Below are 18,949 nucleotides of genomic sequence, written 5' to 3'. Positions count from 1 at the left end.
ACTTACTTTCTTAAGAGACGGCATTAAGTACAGTAGGTAAGAATGGAAATCATATTAAATATTGTATTGTATTGTGTTATAATTTCCATTTAGCCCACATTATTCTGGGTGGTCAATACTATGATTTCTGATGTATTTCTATTGGACAGAATATGTTCTTGCCTTTATTTATTTATTTATTTTTGCGCACAACAAAAGGTTATGTTTGTTTTTACTAAAGGGCAAACCCAGGAACGTGATGGGACCTCTTCTGCTTAAACCGTTTTTACAAGGTATAGAATCTATTTCCTTCTCTTCATGTAGTTAGTGACTCTCTTGTGCATTTAAAAATACAACAATTTGTATTTATTTTGTGAATATTGTTTACTAATTAGATGAGTTGCAGTTGAACAATGTTAAATATTGCAGTGTACAGTGCAGGTACAGGCCTTCAGACAAACACAGTTGGTAATATGCAAGGTTGTTTCCGAATTCCCAAAGTAAATATAATGTTAATTTAATTATTTATAAACCCAGCCAAACCTCTTACAGGACTGTCAAGCTAAAAGCTAAATAAGCATTTTGAAATGTGCCCATTTTATGTAATCAGAGGAAGGGGTTGTGTGGATGATTTTTGCCTCGCCTGTGGGCTGTGATATTATGCAACCCCAATGGGCACTGTCTAAATGTCATGGGGTGATTTTTTAATTAGTTATTTAATAATTTTTGAAAACAGACTTTACCTTCCATTCAGCTATTAATGTTCTCCAACTTTTGTCCCACAGCATTTCTTCTGCATGTTGCTTTGGGATGGGAAGTGAGAATGCCGAAAGATATCCGTGGCCTCCAGGGTTCCTGTCTGGTTATACCATGTTCTTTCTCTTACACAACAAACCCACCCAAAGACCCACGTAGAGTTGTGTGGTATCAGTGGGTCTCTCATGGTTATCCTTTAGTTTATGATCCATGGTATCCATATCACGTCATTGAGAAATTTAGAGGAAAAACTGATTTATATGGAACATTGGGTTGGGATTGCAGTCTGCTGATCACAAACCTGGAACAGTCCCACCATGGAGAAAAAATATATGCATGGATTGACCCTGAAAATGTTGGACGGAGCACCTACCGATTTTATGATGTCACTTCTACAATTCTTGTTGAGGGTATGTACATATTATTGAAATAAAATTCGTCTACTTTAATATATGTGATTGCACAACTGTGGCTGGAAGTGTTGGTCAATAATGTTCAGTGACATTGTCTCCTAAACTGACTTGCTTTTAACTTTTATTCTAATTCTAATGTATCTGCCATCTAGCAAGTCCACAGCGGCCCAGCGTTATTATTTACGGAGGTGAAAGGACAGGTGACACCATCACAGTAGCATGTTCGACTTACCACACATGTCCAAAAATACCCCCAGAAATCAAACTGTACGGTACTCAAGGTATCGACCAAATAAAGGAGGAGCATGTTGAAGATGGATTGTGGAAAATCACCCTAACAAGCAAAGGTATCGTTGAGGCAGAACAATCGACTATTAAATGTTCTGTAAAACATCATGGTGTTGAAACAGTGACAGCTACAGAGGACATAAGAGCACAATGTAAGTGAACACAAATATGCTTTGTGCTGTAAGATAAGTTCACTTTAAGTGTCTCCATTGGACATATTTCATTTCAATTTCAGGTGTTCATCATAAAATAGCAATTGAGCCTGAACTGGCTGAGGTCACAGAGGGAGTTGCAAAGAACTTCACATGTTCGGTCTATCACTCCTGCCAGAGAGAGACTCCAACCATCACATGGAACTATGAGAACATGCAGATCTCAACGCAGAGCAAAACACTCTCTGGTTTAAATCGGGTCACCTATTCCAACATAACCTTTCTGGGTGCAAAAGATGAACATGGGAAGAAACTGATTTGCACTGCAACATTTTCTGGAGGAAACATTGAAGCTTCTGTTGTATTACATGTGCAGCGTGAGTAATGGGGGCGGGGGATACTTTAGAAACGTTTCTAAAGTATGTTTCTAAAGGGTTAGTTCACTCAAAAATGAAACCTGAAATTCCATAATTTACTCACCCTCAAGCCATCCTTAGTGCATATGACCAATCCCCTGAAGCCGTATGGATTACTTTTATGATGGATGGATGCGCTTCTTTCGGCTTTAAAATCTCAGTTACTCAAGTACTCAGAGAACATAGGCTCTCTGACACAATCCCCATTCAGTCGACCATCGACTACATCCTCTATTCCCTCCTTCAGTGAACGGTGGGTTGCATACACAACCAGGACGTTATTATTCACTCGCATTATGCTTAGAAGAGCCAGGATATTTTTTGATATAACTCTGATTGTGTTTGGCTGAAAGAAGAACTTCTTATGGGATAATTTTCATTTTTGGCTGAACTTACCGCTGAAGGCTAAAATGTTGCATTTAATTTAAAGAAAAATCATAAATTTCAAAAACTTGAAAAAACCTAAGCTTATTGATTTCTACTGATTCTCTTACAGAGTATCAAAAACCAATGAATCCATTCCAGAATGAAAGTATGTTTTTTTTGCCCAATAGCTATCACATTTATACTAATGATACTTTCCGTTTCCGTAATACTATTGATTAATTAATTATATGGTATAATTTAAGCTCATTTCCAATATGAGGCTGATGTGATACCCAAGATCACTGCGTTGCCTCGTTCCTGTGTGGTAATACCCTGCAGTTTCAAGATGGAAGAAGAATATGCCACTCGACTTCGCGTTCTTTGGGTCACCAAAAAAGGGGGCTATATGTTCCACACTGACTCACATGACGTCTTAGACAACTTCAAAGGCCGCACAAGGCTCCTGGGAAACCCGGATGAGCAGAACTGCACTGTGGAGATGGATAAAGTGCAAACTCATGACAACGGCCCATTCTGCTTCAGAGCAGAAAAAGAAAACGAGAAATACGGTTTCAACAACAGTTGTGTGTTCATTATAATGCGGGGTGAGGAAATATAACTACTCATGATTGGTTTTTAAAACACTTTTAAAGATGCATCACATCTCATAATATAACATCTTTGTGTTTCTTGTTAAAAAGCTTCTCCTGACAAACCTGTGATGTCATCCCTCCCTGAAGACATCGATCCCGGGACACGCGTCACCGTCAGTTGCTCAGTCAACCACACGTGCTCCTCTCACCCTCCCAAAATCAGCTGGAGCGTCCCAACAGCCCGAGAAACTATCAGCCACAATCCCATGGGTGGAGGCGTCTGGGAAACCGTGTCCACTGTGACCTTCATTCCAACTGGATATGAAGAAAGAGATGAAATTGTCTGCAGTGCCAACTTTTGGGGTGGTAAAACACAGAACAATACTTCCATCCTGAGTGTTAAGAGTGAGTATCGACTTTACAGTTACATCCAAGATGTTTTGGAGGACGTCTGTATACATTAATGAGTTAGGCTTGTGCATGTTAGAATCTTTGGACCATTTTTAATGTGACTCGTCAAACAGAAACTGTGTGAGAGATGTGACTATTCATCTTTGTAACAATTATATTATCATAGGGATTCAAGAGGTTGGATTTGGGCCTTATGTCATTGCTTCTTCACTTCTGTTCATTCTAATTTGCATACTTGCTGGAGTCTTCATTTATAAAAGGCGACACAGGTTTGTTTTTTCTTTTTTTGTTGCTTTTCAAAATCTTCAAAATGTCTAATTTCCGCTTATAACTTTAACTGTCATACTTTTTCAGACTATGTCTGACAGCGTTTAACAGGTCACCCTAAAATGCTCCTAAATTTGTGAATTAAATAATATTGAGAGAGTACTTGTCAAAAGGTACTTTTTCGATATTTTAAACCTGTACTCGTGTAATGCATAATGCGAATCTAATGATGTGGTCACCAAACCTGAACTGATTCTGTATCTTAGCAGTATTTTAAGGGATTGAAACAAATCTTTGTATATGTTATCACCATCACGTCCTGATGGTACTTGAGAGTTTGGGCGCAGCAATACCTACCATCAGGAAGTCTGATTTGTTTTATTTTTAATTTTTTCATATAACTTTTGAAAGAATCATACAACTGGTATATTTGAATTCATGAAGACATACGAAGTACATGGACACCAATTCTGACCATGCTATGAATGCTTTCCATCCTCATGCTCTCTCTCTCTCTTTCTCTCACAGATACCAATCACCCAGAACCAATGCCTATTTGAGAGCAGAATACAAGTCATTATTTTATTTAAAAAAAAATAAAAATTCTGTATACTTTTTAAAACGTCTTCCTATTCAAATGACCAAATGACTCTTGACAGGGCAAAAAACACATATACAGAGTCAGGAAACAAGCCTTTCTCCAAACCTCATATTCCATCACCTAAGAGGTACAGTGCATCTGAACCACATATGAGTCCCTCAAGGTCTAAATTCATTATATTCATCATACACAGCAACATGATACTGTTGAATGCAATCCGTGTCATAATTCAATTTCTGATGCTACTCGAAGATTACTTTTCTTTAACATTTTTCTTTAATAACATTGTGTTTTTCTCCTTTTCCATATGGCAGATATTTTATAGTTCTAGTTCTAGCAGTCTATTAAATACATTAGATTAACAGTTTATATAAATTCAAACATAAAGGTGATTTTACAATCTCTTTCCCTTATGTATCTCAGTGAGCCGGAAACCAGCCACGTGAGTACATTTATCATTTCATCTAAATTCTTATAGCATGGAAAAATCGACAATCGATTTCTGTGATTAATATGCTATTGACTGATGATTCTCTTTAAATTTTCCTCTAAGGGTTATGATTATGATGATGACCTATATGGAAATATCTGATGAAAATATTAGATCAACAAGACCGTACCCTAGAAGTTAGAACATTTTTTCTGCATCAGTTCCTCCTATTTTCTCTCTCACTCTGTTCAACATTGTTTTATTTTTGTTTTATCAAATGACAACAATGTAAAACTGATGTATATTGATCTAACAATGTAAAAAAAAGTTTCTGACTGATAAAAAAAAGGATATTATTAATCTTAGGATTCAGAAAGAGTTTATTTCAGAAAATGAAATAATACATACATTTTCTGAGTGATTTGTATTGACTTTAACATTATTGTATGCTTCCTATCTGTAGGTGTGACTCTTTTGGCATTCCAACACTGGAAGAAAAACATAAAACAACTTAAGCACTTAATCATCCACAAACCATTCCTTTTGAACTGAAGCCAAATGAAATTTTGTGTGAAATGTATTGCTTGAAAATTAAATCATGCTTGTGCTATCTTTTAAAAAAAAAAGGAGTGTTCACTGTATTTTAGTGTGTATCAGATCTCGATTGCATGATTCTCATATGTGTCTGGTAGAAATTTAAGTTGTTATATATCTTCTTAACATCTTCATCATTAGGATGTGATTTTGACAGAACACTGTATTTCCTGCTATCAACATTTTATCTGCTTCATCAGCAATAAAGTTCCAAGAACTAGGGATGTCCAAATATAGTTGCTGCTGATATTGAGTTGAATTGAGTTGATCTAAAGACAGCTACTGTAGGTGAGAGAGGGATTGAGGGATAATGACGTCCTTTGTCTTTTTGATCAAATTGGTGGCGAAACAGCTGGCTATACATCTTAATAATGGTCTTTCAGCACTTCACCCAATGCAGTTTGGCTTTCGGAGTAAACACTCTACAGAAACAGCCAACTGCTTCCTTATAGAGAATATTAAATTTAATCTAGACAAAGGAGGCGTGGTCGGTGCAATATTTTTAGACTTAAAAAGAGCTTTCGACACCGTCAAGCATGACGTTCTTTTGACAAAATTATCATATTTTAATTTTTCTGAGAATGCAATCAAATGGATGAAATCTTACTTAACTGACAGAAAACAAAGCACACGCATTAACAACACCCAATCCACATATTCAAACTGTAAAATAGGTGTCCCTCAAGGATCTACATTGGGCCCTCTTTTGTTCAGTCTCTATATAAACGACCTGCCCACTGTTTGTCCATCTGTACATTTACAAATGTATTTAAGCATATAAGATCCTATTTATCAATGAAGGCTCTGTATGCAATGATTCTCTCACATTTCTCTTACTGTTTAACTAGTTGGTCGCAAGCAAACAAAACAACAATGCAACCTTTGGAGTCACGTTATAAACAGGCATTAAAGACTTTGGACCGGAAAGGAAATAGTCATCATCATTGTCTTATAATTAAAAAACACGATATGCTCAGCTTTGAAAATTTCATACATTTTGCTGATGCATGTCTTGTTTTTAAGGTACTCTGTGGGCTTGCTCCACCACCACTGTGCCAATTCATAAAACAGAAAGACAAGGCCAATAGAGCTACTAGAGCAACCACTAGAGGGGACTGCATTGTTCAATATAGACAAAGCAGGTTTGGAATTGCAGTCCTCTTTATTAGAGCCACCATTTTCTGGAATAGTTTGCCCAATGAGTTAAGGGAGTGTAATAGTCTCTTCTCTTTTAAAAAACAACTTAGGTCTTGGTTTGGTACGGAAGCCCTGAACCGCAAGCTAAAAAAAAAAAAAGTCAGTAAAAAAAAAAAAAAAATCTGTAAAAAAAATAAATAAAAATCTAGCATTTCGAGATTAAAGTTGAAATGTTTCGAGATTAAAGTCGAAATGTTTCGAGATTAAAGTCGGAATGTTTCGAGATTAAAGTTGGAATGTTTCGAGATTAAAGTCGAAATGTTTCGAGATTAAAGTCGAAATGTTTCGAGATTAAAGTCGAAATGTTTCGAGATTAAAGTCGAAATGTTTCGAGATTAAAGTCGGAATGTTTCGAGATTAAAGTCGAAATGTTTCGAGATTAAAGTCGAAATGTTTCGAGAATAAAGTCGAAACATTGTGCATTCATAACAGTGCGCGTCCACTGGCTCAGAGCGCGCGCGTGTGCGTGTGAAGTCGAACTGCCATGGATAAACACAAAATTGTAGCTTTTTACTTTTATCTGAATTACTTATCTTACTTTATCGTTATAAAATATAATGCACCGGAATAGACTTTAGCCTATAGGAAAACCAACACGGAAAACACTTTTCAGACTGGATGGAGAAATCCAGCTTTATGAATGAATGAATAGGGCATTTATATAGTGCTTTCATATATGCCTACACTCAAAGTGCTTTACAATCATATCAGAGAATCTCTCCTCAACCATAAGTGGTTATTAAATCTTAGGAAATCACAGGATCCGGCCAAATGATTGGATACAGAATGATGCACTTAAAATGTATCCAGAGCGTATTTACGTTGAAGAGGGAGACCGAACAGTTACTGTAGTGTTCTCGACCCAGATAGTGTTGACTAGATGAGCACGAAAACACCTCAGAAACACTGCCACTAGCACGTGTGACGTGTGTAGAATTTTGTTGAAAGCCCAGATAAAAGTAAAAAGCTACTATTTTGGGTTTATCCATGCAGTTCGACTTCACGCACACGCGCGCTCTGAGCCAGTGGACGCGCACTGTTATGAATGCACAATGTTTCGACTTTAATCTCGAAACATTTCGACTTTAATCTTGAAACATTTCGACTTTAATCTCGAAACATTTCGACTTTAATCTCGAAACATTCCGACTGTAATCTCGAAACATTTCGACTTTAATCTCGAAACATTTCGACTTTAATCTCGAAACATTCCGACTTTAATCTCGAAACATTTCGACTTTAATCTCGAAACATTTCGACTTTAATCTCGAAACATTTGGACTTTAATCTCGAAACATTTCGACTTTAATCTCGAAACATTTGGACTTTAATCTCGAAACATTTGGACTTTAATCTCGAAACATTCCGACTTTAATCTCGAAACATTTCGACTTTAATCTCGAAACATTTCGACTTTAATCTCGAAACATTTCGACTTTAATCTCGAAACATTTAGACTTTAATCTCGAAACATTCCGACTTTAATCTCGAAACATTCCGACTTTAATCTCGAAACATTTCGACTTTAATCTCGAAACATTTCGACTTTAATCTCGAAACATTTGGACTTTAATCTCGAAACATTTGGACTTTAATCTCGAAACATTTGGACTTTAATCTCGAAACATTTGGACTTTAATCTCGAAACATTCCGACTTTAATCTCGAAACATTTCGACTTTAATCTCGAAACATTTCGACTTTAATCTCGAAACATTTCGACTTTAATCTCGAAACATTCCGACTTTAATCTCGAAACATTTCGACTTTAATTTCGAAACATTTCGACTTTAATCTCGAAACATTTCGACTTTAATCTCGAAACATTCCGACTTTAATCTCGAAACATTTCGACTTTAATCTCGAAACATTTCGACTTTAATCTCGACACATTTCGACTTTAATCTCGACACATTCCGACTTTAATCTCGAAACATTTAGACTTTAATCTCGAAACATTCCGACTTTAATCTTGAAACATTCCGACTTTAATCTCGAAACATTTCGACTTTAATCTCGAAACATTTGGACTTTAATCTCGAAACATTTCGACTTTAATCTCGAAACATTTCGACTTTAATCTCGAAATGCTAGATTTTTTTTTTTTTACAGATTTTTTTTTTTTTTTTTACTGATTTTTTTTTTTATTAGGTTGCGGTTCAGAGCTTTCGTAGTTTGGGGACACTTATACGTGCAAGCATACATCCAATACTTAGGTTCAAAATACACTTGTATGTGTACAGTATATGTGGGTGGATGTATGTGTATATGGGTATTTGTATGAATGTAGAGATGTGCGTATGTATATGTGTACATTTATTTGCGTATATGTATGGGTGAGAGAGTGTATGTATATTTATATATGGCCTGTGTATGCTCTTTATGTTTTTTAGGCTTATATTGATCCTGGTATGTCCTGTTCATATTTTATCATATTACTACTGTATTTATTAAATGTATAATGTATTTTGCACTGACTTTTGCATTTTAGGCAGCCTGCTAAGACCTGGCTAGGGACAGCAGATGGAAACTAGCACGCGTAGCTAACTCTGGCTTGTTCACAGCATGTATTGTTGTTGATTAATGAGCATTGTCCCTATCAAATAAAGAAAAATTAAATAAATAAATAAAGGGGCAGTAAGTGACTTGTAGCCAAATAGCAGCACAGGGCATATACACTCATGATGGGGAAAGGAAGGGCAAGAGGGAGATTTTAAGGAAGAGAAAGTGAGATGTCAGACTGGCTAATGAACTTGATTTAACTATTGATCCTAGTTTTAGTTCTCCTTTTTTCACAAAATCTGCTTGCCATGGTCCATAATGTTTGAATGAAACAACTGGAAAAGCGGAACCTAGGGCGTGGCGATAAATCGATTTTATCGATTAACTCGAATTTGTAGTTTGCGCAGATTTGCGAAGATTTTTTTGAATGAAAATCGGTTTTCTCTTTAACAACCGCCGACGCGGCTATCTAGACCCCCTGTAGTTCCGACCGCGCTCAGCGCTTGCTATGATAAAGATACACCAACAACATGGCAAATGAACAAGACCGCGGCAGTAAAGCACACCTGCCGAAAACATTTACAAGCTGAATCTGCAGGGCCGCCAACTCTCACAAATTCACTGTGAGAGACGCAATTGTCACTTTTTACACTCTCTCACGCACACATCCATTTTCTCACGCAGAGAAACATCGCGAATCAAAGAGCAAGAGGACACTGTCACTGACACCAACAGACAGAGCAGGTTGTTATTGATATGAGACAGATTCTCAGCTCTCAGATTCTGTCAATTTTATTACGAAATTCAAACAAAAAACACAATTTTGGCGCTTGTAAATGTGACGGGATCACGTGAAAGATCACTAACAGATCTCAGTTCAAGCGGCACGTGAATCGATCATCTGTTACCCTTTACTGCTAACTTACCGAAATAAAACCGATCGATCAGTGTTTTTCAACCGCGGAAAGATGTCCATAAAACAGCTGGAGAAGTTGGAGAACAACATGTTTCACGTAACGTTACATTTACCTCAGACTCAGGAATGCCTTTTAATGACCCATAGCACGCATGTTAGTAGGACTTAAAATAATTGCTATAGAGAGGGGAATTTTGCTAAATATGATAACTATATTAGACATTTATTATATTTGAACTATATCATTAAAATATTATAGCGTTGTTTGTCATTATAAAAAAACGCATTATGTTTAATTTGAGTTAGTTTTAACCTTTAATAATACCAGCTGACAGGGCTCTCTGTATGTTTACAGCATTAGGTAATTTATTTTTGGAGAACAATTAACATAACACATTAACGCATCTACTGTACCTAATATTTATCCAAAGGAATTGATATTGAATCAATATCAGAATCAAATCTTTGAAATTATGAAATTTGTGTTAAGCAATAATAAACACAGAAGAATACCGTCTTTGTACCATGTAAACATTGTGTTTATGGTAAATAAACCTAATAAAATTATGTTTAGTTACCAAATAATTTGACAATCACAATAAACTTATTGTGATGTAAGTTTTTTTTGTTTGTTTGTTTTTTTTGTTTTGTTTTTTACAATCCCGATCCACTCATTTCATGTTATGTTACATTTACACTATTTACAATGACAGGGCCTGCCCTTTTGTCTTTTTGGCTTGTTGTTTCTGATTGCACTTTAATCCAGATAATATCACAGAAGGGAATATCAAAACAAAATAAAGTTAAAACTTATTTTGAACAATTTATTTGTCATCTGCAGATTGATTTTAAGTTGGGACAGAAAAAAAATCGATTTAAATCGTAAATCGGATTTTTTGTGAAAAAAATCTGGGATTTTTTTTTTTAGGCCATATCGCCCAGCCCTAGCGGAATCTCGTGTTATCTGGGGTTTCTCTCCTAGACGTTTGTTATTTTAGTTCTGACAGCAGGCTGACAGTCATTTGTAAGTGGAATTTGTTAGTTTGGGGATATGGGTATTCGCATTTCCAAAGTGTCATCGACGCATTGCGAGTTCCCTCAAAAGGGAGCGTCTCAGGTTACGACTGTATCCCTAGTTCCCTGAGAAGGGAACGAGACGATGTGTCGCCTTGCCATACTTCCTGCATCCCTGTGATCGACTCGCTTCGGCAACTTTAGGAGCAAATGCCGGTTGCACCGGATGCGCTTTTATCTCTTCCTGGTCATGACGTCAACCTCCCGTGACATTCATTCTTTCCATTGGACTAGTTGACATGGATGCTTCAGACGCATTCACACTGGGGGCGTTCCCAAAGTGTCATCGACGTATCGTCTCGTTCCCTTTCTTAGGGAACTAGGGTTACAGTCGTTTTGTGTTCAGCAGAAGAAACTCATACAGATTTGAAACAATTTGAGGGCAAGTAAATGATGACAGAATTTTTAGAATTTTTTTTTTGAAGTAAACTATTCCTTTTATCACATTTAATCATAGAAAAAAATTGTATATATATATATAATTAAATGTCAGTCTCTGATCAGACGAACCACCACTATATGAAATGTTCTGATTATTTATATATCATAAGATGCTATAAAACACTACCAATCCAGTTAATTTCAATTTACAGTGTTACCCATAATTTCAAACCTCACCCCTTGAACCTTTTGGTGCAGTGAACCTGAGCACATTTGTTTCTGTGAACAAACAATGAACAATGTTTCTATGTGCAGTTTGTCAACATATAACATTAGACGTCGTCTTTTTGTCTGGTACTAATAAACTTCACTAAGTTAGCATTAGCTAGTTCATGCTTACAGCTGTTCACGGTCAAAACACTGTGGTGTCAACAGTTTGATGTCGGGATATTCACTGCCCAGAGCCTGTTAAACTAAAGCCAACCAACCCCGTGACATCACATGTTAGAACACTGCACAATGGCGATGCCCTGGAGGCGAAAGATATAACGTTTTTTTTTTCTTTTTTTTTTCTTTTATTTGTTTACATTTTTCCATCAGTAATCCATCTTGTAAATCATGTAAACTTGATTGACTGCTTCATATCCCCTTTAAGATCCTTGAGGCGACCACATAGTCCTTTATATCAGAATGTTTTCACTAACCCACTGCCTTCAACGGAAAATCTTACTTGCCAAATGTACAATTATGCGACTCTGAGTGACCTAAGAATGTAATCTTACTTGAGGTCAATTAAACCAAGCCTGTGTGGCTTCAAGATAGCAAACGGTATTATTTTTTTTTATTTTTATTTTTTTACCCTGAAGCCGCTCCCTATTAATTCCCAGACATCTCACAACATACTTCCTGTTGCTGTTTTTTAGTCAGTTTATATCTCTGGTTTGCATTAGAATTCAGTCAAGTTTTTCAGTCAGTAAAGGCACAGTGAAAAGTAAGGTAGGCTCCATTTATTTTGTATATATATATATATATATATATATATATATATATATATATATTAATATTATCATAATTTTAAAATGAATTAAAAACATTCCTGATTATAAGCAAATACAAAATATAAACAAAAGTACAATATACTTAAAAAAAAAATAATACAATTTCGAAAAATACAATTTTCTTGTGTTATTTCATATATGTAATGTTATTAAATATCATAGTTTCCAGATGCAGTTATTTTCCACCATTAAACTTAATTTCAATTACTTGTATCATGTTTGATTGCTTATTTAATGATGTTTTATTTAGTGTAAGATTCATATACGAATCGTATGCTTAACATTATCATTTTTGTATGTTATTTTGTATGTAAAGGTCCTTTCACTCTTATAATTTACTCACTTCCATATTTCTAGAGAACAGAAATGTATTAACCCCTCATGCTTGACCTCCTAAGCAAAGGCCATATCTATCTGTATTTTTTTTCTTTGTCCACTATTGCTTGTGACCTAGCAAGCACAGGCTTATTAGACTTGTACAGTACATGCTTCTCTTGTGACTAGTGACTGTTGTGACTATGAAATCTCATATTCTCTTTGTATTTGATTCAAGTAAGTATTGATTGCATTTGTTATTCCTTTATAGACAGAATATCATTATCCAACAACCTTGTCAACTGATTCTAGTTGCATCAATATGATCACTAAGTTGTATTTTTCAGTATTTTTATTTATTTATTTATTTATTTATTTTTTATGTGTTTTTCCTTTTCAGTTTCTAGAGTCCAATCCAGCATGGGTGTACGGGCACGGGTTATTCTCTGCTGGCTTCAGGGTATTATTTAAAAGCATTATTTCCATATATTATATTAATAAATGAGATGATGTGATTATATATATATATATATATATATATATATATATATATATATATATATATATATATATTATAAATATTATTATATAATATACATTTATTAACTTTCAGTATTTTTTTATATTATTTTGCAGTTATTTGTGCTGTCGTGTTTGGTGATGTTTGGAAGGTGAAGGTAGAGTCTGAAATGGATGCTCTGGTCTCATCTTGTGTCGTGTTGCCCTGTGCCTTCAAATACCCTCCTCAAGAACAGCCCTCCAGTCGTACTAAAGGCATGTGGCACATGAAGGGCAAACGGGAAGATTACATCTATCACAATGATCCTACAAGGGTTCTAGACAATTTCAAGGGTCGTACTAAACTGATTGGTTCACTGGGTGATTCAAACTGCTCCTTGGAGATTGATGATGTCAAAAACCACGACAACGGCCCGTATTGTTTCAGGGTGGAAATAGAGACATCTAAAACTGACAAGTATTCCTTTGTGGATAACTGTGTGACAATTAAAATGATTGGTAAGTGTGCATTTGAGCTGTCAACCTGTAATTCCAACAGCTATAGGATACAAAATAAGAAAATATACAAAACAATCAAAAGATTCCAAATGATTTTTTGTGACTAAATAATTAATATATAAGCTAGTTTTTGCTTTTATTTACTATGTGAAATATGTGTTCTGTCATTCAAAATATATGTACAGAGAAAGCATCAAAACCAGAGTTGCAGGCTGAGACGTCTGTGGAAGAAGGTCAACCTGCAATCTTCAAATGCTCTGTCCGTCACACCTGTCCGTCCCATCAGCCCACTCTCAGCTGGAACCACCCTGGAAAAACCATCGTGAGCTACAAGCACATTGATCATGGAAAATGGGAAGCAGAGTCTCTCCTTACCTTCACCCCAACAAAAGATGATGATCACTCCTCTATCACATGCACAGTCAAGTACCATTGGGCTGTTGAGGGTGAAATGGAAGCCACTCACAATATCTTTGTGAAAGGTATAACAATACAATCATACTATGTATATGTTGTTATAAGTGATAATTTTAGTAATTAAGTGATTTTTATTTTTATTTATTTTTTTAACAGAACAATCAACTCTCAACCACATTCTCATACCAGCCATCTCTGGTCTTGGAGCTACTCTTTTGGTTGGATTACTGTGTTTATTCGTTGTCAAGAAATACAAGTGAGTCTGGATCTGATTTAAGCACAAATACGAGCATGTGAGCATTTGGGAATGCATTATGACAATATTACTCAACTCCAGTCCTCAGGACCCACAGGCCAGAATGATTTAGGAGTCTAGATTTTAACACACGAATAAGCTGATCAGTTGACTTTCTGGTATCTTTCAATAATAATTTGTTGAAAATCACTCAAATCTTTACCAGGAATCACATTGCAGATCTCCAATCCAGAAATGACAATGGGTGAGGATTAATCTCTACCTGGGAACATTATAGTGCCTTAGGCTGATTTAAAAATGTGTGGCTTTGATAAAACAAACTTTTAGCATAATAAATAAATAATAATATAACAGTTTGTTCTGGTTCTCAAATCCAATGAAAGCATTTTCCAGCCGTGTGATATGTGTCAGCACTGGAACCGTTCCACCATTTGTATCACTACGCTTGCAACATTTCTCACAGAGAGTGTCATGGCGGACAAGCAAACCACTGTAATTTCAGAAAGAACTACTGTTGTTATGCCACGGATTGTAGTTTTAAGGGAAATGCAGTTATTTAGACCTTAAATATGCAATTTATTTGAACTAGCATATTTGAAAATATGTTTAGACTTTTTTGGGATATTGAGGTTCAGACCATCAGCGACCGTTCAGTGCTCATGTACTCATGCCAGTCCTTCGAGAATTTGCCACTGACTCTTATGTAGATGTTTAAACCTGAGATTTATTTTTGGGAAAATTGATTGGGATAAGGGATGAATGACTTCATATGTTTATTCCTGTAAGCTACTATAATTAGCGTTGCTTTTGTACTTCTAACTGAATTTAAAAGTTCAACTCTACAACAATATGGCTGTATATCAGCACGCCGTGATAAACTACTCGTATATTGCTCATTTACAGTAATGATACACTATGCAGAATTTACAAAATACTTTGTATAATTATTTAACAAAATAAGAGGGATCATAATGCGTGTTATTTTTTTATTTAGTACTGTCCTGAATAAGAGATTCAACATAAAAGATGTTTACATGCAGTCATCAAGAAAAAAAGGCTGAATTTATAAAAATGACCCCGTTCAACATACTGTATTTGATTCATAATACTGTGTGTCACAGGCCTTGCTGGATGACAGGCCTTGCACAACCCCACCCACCCACCCCCCCCCCCCTTTTTTTTTTAGTTCCTTGTTTGTCCTGAGCAGTTAAACTGCCCAATTTTCATCAGAAAAGCCTTCAGGTCTTTAGTTCTTTAGTTAAAGCATTTTTTTTTTTTTTTACCTTAAAATAATGTTTCCAAAATCGTTCCAGTGGTTCATTAAGTCGTATCAGGGTGAAAAGCATTTCTGGATTCACTTTGGGGTCCTATCTGCTATCACCATATTGCCAGATCTGGTCGCGTTTCTGTAGTTGTTCTTTAAGGATGATAATCTCAAGTGTTATATATATATATATATATATATATATATATATATTTTTTTTTTTTTTTTTTTTTTGAATACGGAGTCGACTATCAAGAATGTCTAGCAGGTAAATTACTAAATATTTGAGTCTATTTGTAACATCTGAAAATGTATAAACCTCTATCTGTTATGAATTAACTTGATCTTAATTAAATCCTTGACTTTCGTGTGTGCGTGTGTGTGTGTGTGTGTGTGTGTGTGTGCAGCAGTGACCCATGTGGCAGAGAGCAGAGGCAACAACAGATTCTAATGCGCTCTTCTGCAACAAACCAGGACTAAACAAATCCTCAAGTGGAAATCATCTACTGAATCTGTGATTTATTTTGGATTTTAGTTATATTTGGGTATAGAGTTGTTTTATGAATATAGACTTCATTATCAGCAGGAATTGAAGGTCTTGGGTTGGATACTATCTGTAATTTTTTTGACAGTAAATAGATAAAAGTTTATGTATGAATGAATATTTTTAGATTGATCTAGAAAGCCTGTTCAGATGCAATGTTGTACTTTTCTCACACAATTTACTTTCTCCCTGTTTCTCAGTAGTAATCAATCAAGGAAAGTCACCAAAACACTCAGAACAGTTGTTTGATGTGCTGTCACAAATTAACATGTTAACCATTTTTTTTTATGTTTATCACTTTCTTTTTTAGCACATCCTTTTTTTCTGACAATGCTTTGGCTAGCATTATATTATATGATCATGCTCTCATTCATTCAAGTGCTTTTAAACCATTCAAGCACGAAAAGAAAACTCAATTTGGTAATGTTCTGTGAAGTGGCTCTCTGTAAATGACCATAAACGCAGAAAGCCGCTTCTCAGTGCACCAGTACAGATTTGAATTCTCTTTTGCAAACCTGAACCAACAAAACACACACAATTACGTTAAAAAGGCACATTCTTAATGACCGTAAAGAGTTGAGAGAAATTAGGATGTGTCAGATTTGCGCCATGCCTAATAAACAAGCTGAAGTCATAAATGTCAATACAACAAATAAAAAAGGGAAAATCACACATTGCTCTTGACTGAATAACATTTGTAGCTTTAATAATGATTAATCAGTATTTAATGTATATAGTGAAGACTGTGCAGTGTTATTTTACATTTGATTAGTTCATTCAATTTCTGTATAGTTCTTCCCTTAATGTTACTGTTAGACCTACTTGAAAATCTTAAAGCACCTTTTACAAGGACTTTACATGGTTCAGGAGCAAAGGGGGACATTTTTTTCTTTTCTTTTTTTTTTTTTTTTTTACAAATTATGCCATTAATTGCTTTTAACTTTGACTTGTTTGGAATTTCACATTTGACATGTTATTTTCAAAATAAATAGCAGTGAAGTGTATAGTGTTTTGTTTCATGTCTAAATTGTAAATTAAATAATTCTAGTGCATTTCACTTATCAACTGTAAAAATGTATAATTTTGAGGGAAAAGCCTTTGGCAACAATAATTGTTTTATAATCAAATTAAAAATTCAAGCAGTCAGATTATGTTGTGTATTCATTTTGTGTGTGTGTGTGTATTGCAGTGTTTATATTTGATTAGAAATTGAAATGTTTTGCAATATGTTGTGTATTACATGTTTTGTATTATGTTGTGTATTGCAGTGTTTATTTTTGATTAGAGATGGAAATGTCTTACTCCTGTTTCACGAGCCTGTAGTTATAAATGTATTATTGTGGGTGGTGGCTGTCAAACATTGATATAAACGAACATTTGATTGGAACAGATGTAAAACTGCATCTTTTACATTTTCTGTTCCTCTTTTTGATTTAGTAGATTTTAATGGTACACTGCCTCTTTAGTCTGTTAGGGCATCATCTTGCTTGTGTCATTGCAAAGACTCTAGGCTTTCTTTGTGAGCCTGGTTTCTGCTTATAGTCTATCAGACAGACTGTACAGTCATACAGCTAGTAGTAGGGGCTGTCCCGTATGTTTTCAACCCACCCCCATATGGGATCTCACTTCCAAAATGCACACATACATAGTGTTAGACATCTTTTTTTGGAAGCTAAGTTAGCAGGCTCGTGTTCTGTGGAGAAAGCTGAGTAGTAGGGGTTACAATTCTCTTTTTCCTGAACATGTCCGTCCGTCGATGTCCGTGATTGAGCTTTTGCTCTCTGCAGTCGCCATTCATTGTTTACATGCACACCTTTAGTTTTAATCTAACTGAATTCATTTTGATCAGTTTTCATGTTGCCATTCATCAGTAAACATAAAGAATGGCGACTGTAGAACGCAAAAGCCGAATCCCGGACATTTTGGGCGATCTCGAAACACATTTTCAGGCAGACTCATCACGGAGACTCTCTAGTAGCCTAGACTTGTTGTTTAACTACTGCGCTCTGTTACCGGTATGCGTGGCCTCCTAGGGCAGCGAAGCAAGTGCATTCTGGGAGTTGTCTTTCATCCACATAAGCCAAAAATACATTTTCTGGCTTTTCTCAGTCTAGAACGCTCTGAATCCAAAAATAATTTCACATTGTTTCTACATAAATGACCCATTTTAAAATACACATTCATCTTTCCAAAGGTGAAGTAGCCTATCCCTTTAAGCAAAACAGACTTGATTTAACTTAAGTGCCACCGGTGGGCCCACAGTCATTTAATTAAAACAGTAATATCCTACACTAAATCTAAACTAATCTTGACAAACTATAATTCATTTGAAAGCCTACAATCTTTGGTTTCCATTTTTGGTGATTGATTTTCAAAATAAATTAAGGCGTGTTTAGACGTTGATAGATTGCATCCATTTAAATATTTTAGATAAAAAGGTCTGAAAATGTTTTAAATATAAAGAACAAAATTATAGATTCACCATGTGTGAGGTGGCATCGAGCTATAACACACATACATGTTATTCTTATGTGTTTCTTTGAGGTTGAATTCATATCAAAATCTACCAAACTTCCCATACTACTTCTGAATAAGATGTCTTCATAAATTGTATGAACATTTTTGAAATAATGGTTCAGATCACTCAAAACACATGGAAATGGAGGTGCCCTTAAATGGGCAGTGATGTAGTCTGGTTGTCATACTGAAAATGTTTGGTACTGTGCCCAAACAAAATTTTACT

At 35.4% G+C, this 18,949-nt stretch overlaps 1 protein-coding gene across 1 annotated transcript; it reads left to right on the top strand.

Moving 5' to 3' along the window:
• The first annotated feature begins 392 nt into the window (after positions 1-392).
• Positions 393-17,352, top strand: LOC120478481 (uncharacterized). Its single transcript, XM_089120797.1, has 14 exons — positions 393-420; positions 765-1,145; positions 1,301-1,588; positions 1,672-1,965; positions 2,501-2,536; positions 2,634-2,975; positions 3,072-3,368; positions 3,541-3,643; positions 12,259-12,326; positions 13,109-13,168; positions 13,345-13,725; positions 13,911-14,207; positions 14,299-14,398; positions 16,070-17,352. Exons 1-14 carry the CDS (start codon positions 393-395, stop codon positions 16,140-16,142), a joined length of 2,748 nt encoding a protein of 915 aa, XP_088976923.1. The 3' UTR covers positions 16,143-17,352.
• Positions 17,353-18,949: the final 1,597 nt, after the last annotated feature.

The sequence above is a fragment of the Pimephales promelas genome, chromosome 16 (genome assembly GCF_988280905.1).
Source record: "Pimephales promelas chromosome 16, fPimPro1.hap1.1, whole genome shotgun sequence".
Taxonomy (NCBI): domain Eukaryota; kingdom Metazoa; phylum Chordata; class Actinopteri; order Cypriniformes; family Leuciscidae; genus Pimephales; species Pimephales promelas.
This window is presented reverse-complemented; position numbering and strand designations above follow the sequence as displayed.

What these genes read in the sequence shown, in the direction of transcription:
- LOC120478481 (XM_089120797.1), top strand. Translation starts at nt 393, where the DNA reads ATGTTAAATATTGCAGTGTACAGTGCAG. An exon ending in TTCCATCCTGAGTGTTAAGA is followed by an intron (nt 3,369 to 3,540) that starts GTGAGTATCGAC and finishes ATATTATCATAG; the next exon opens with GGATTCAAGAGGTTGGATTT. An exon ending in ATTTATAAAAGGCGACACAG is followed by an intron (nt 3,644 to 12,258) that starts GTTTGTTTTTTC and finishes GCTGTTTTTTAG; the next exon opens with TCAGTTTATATCTCTGGTTT.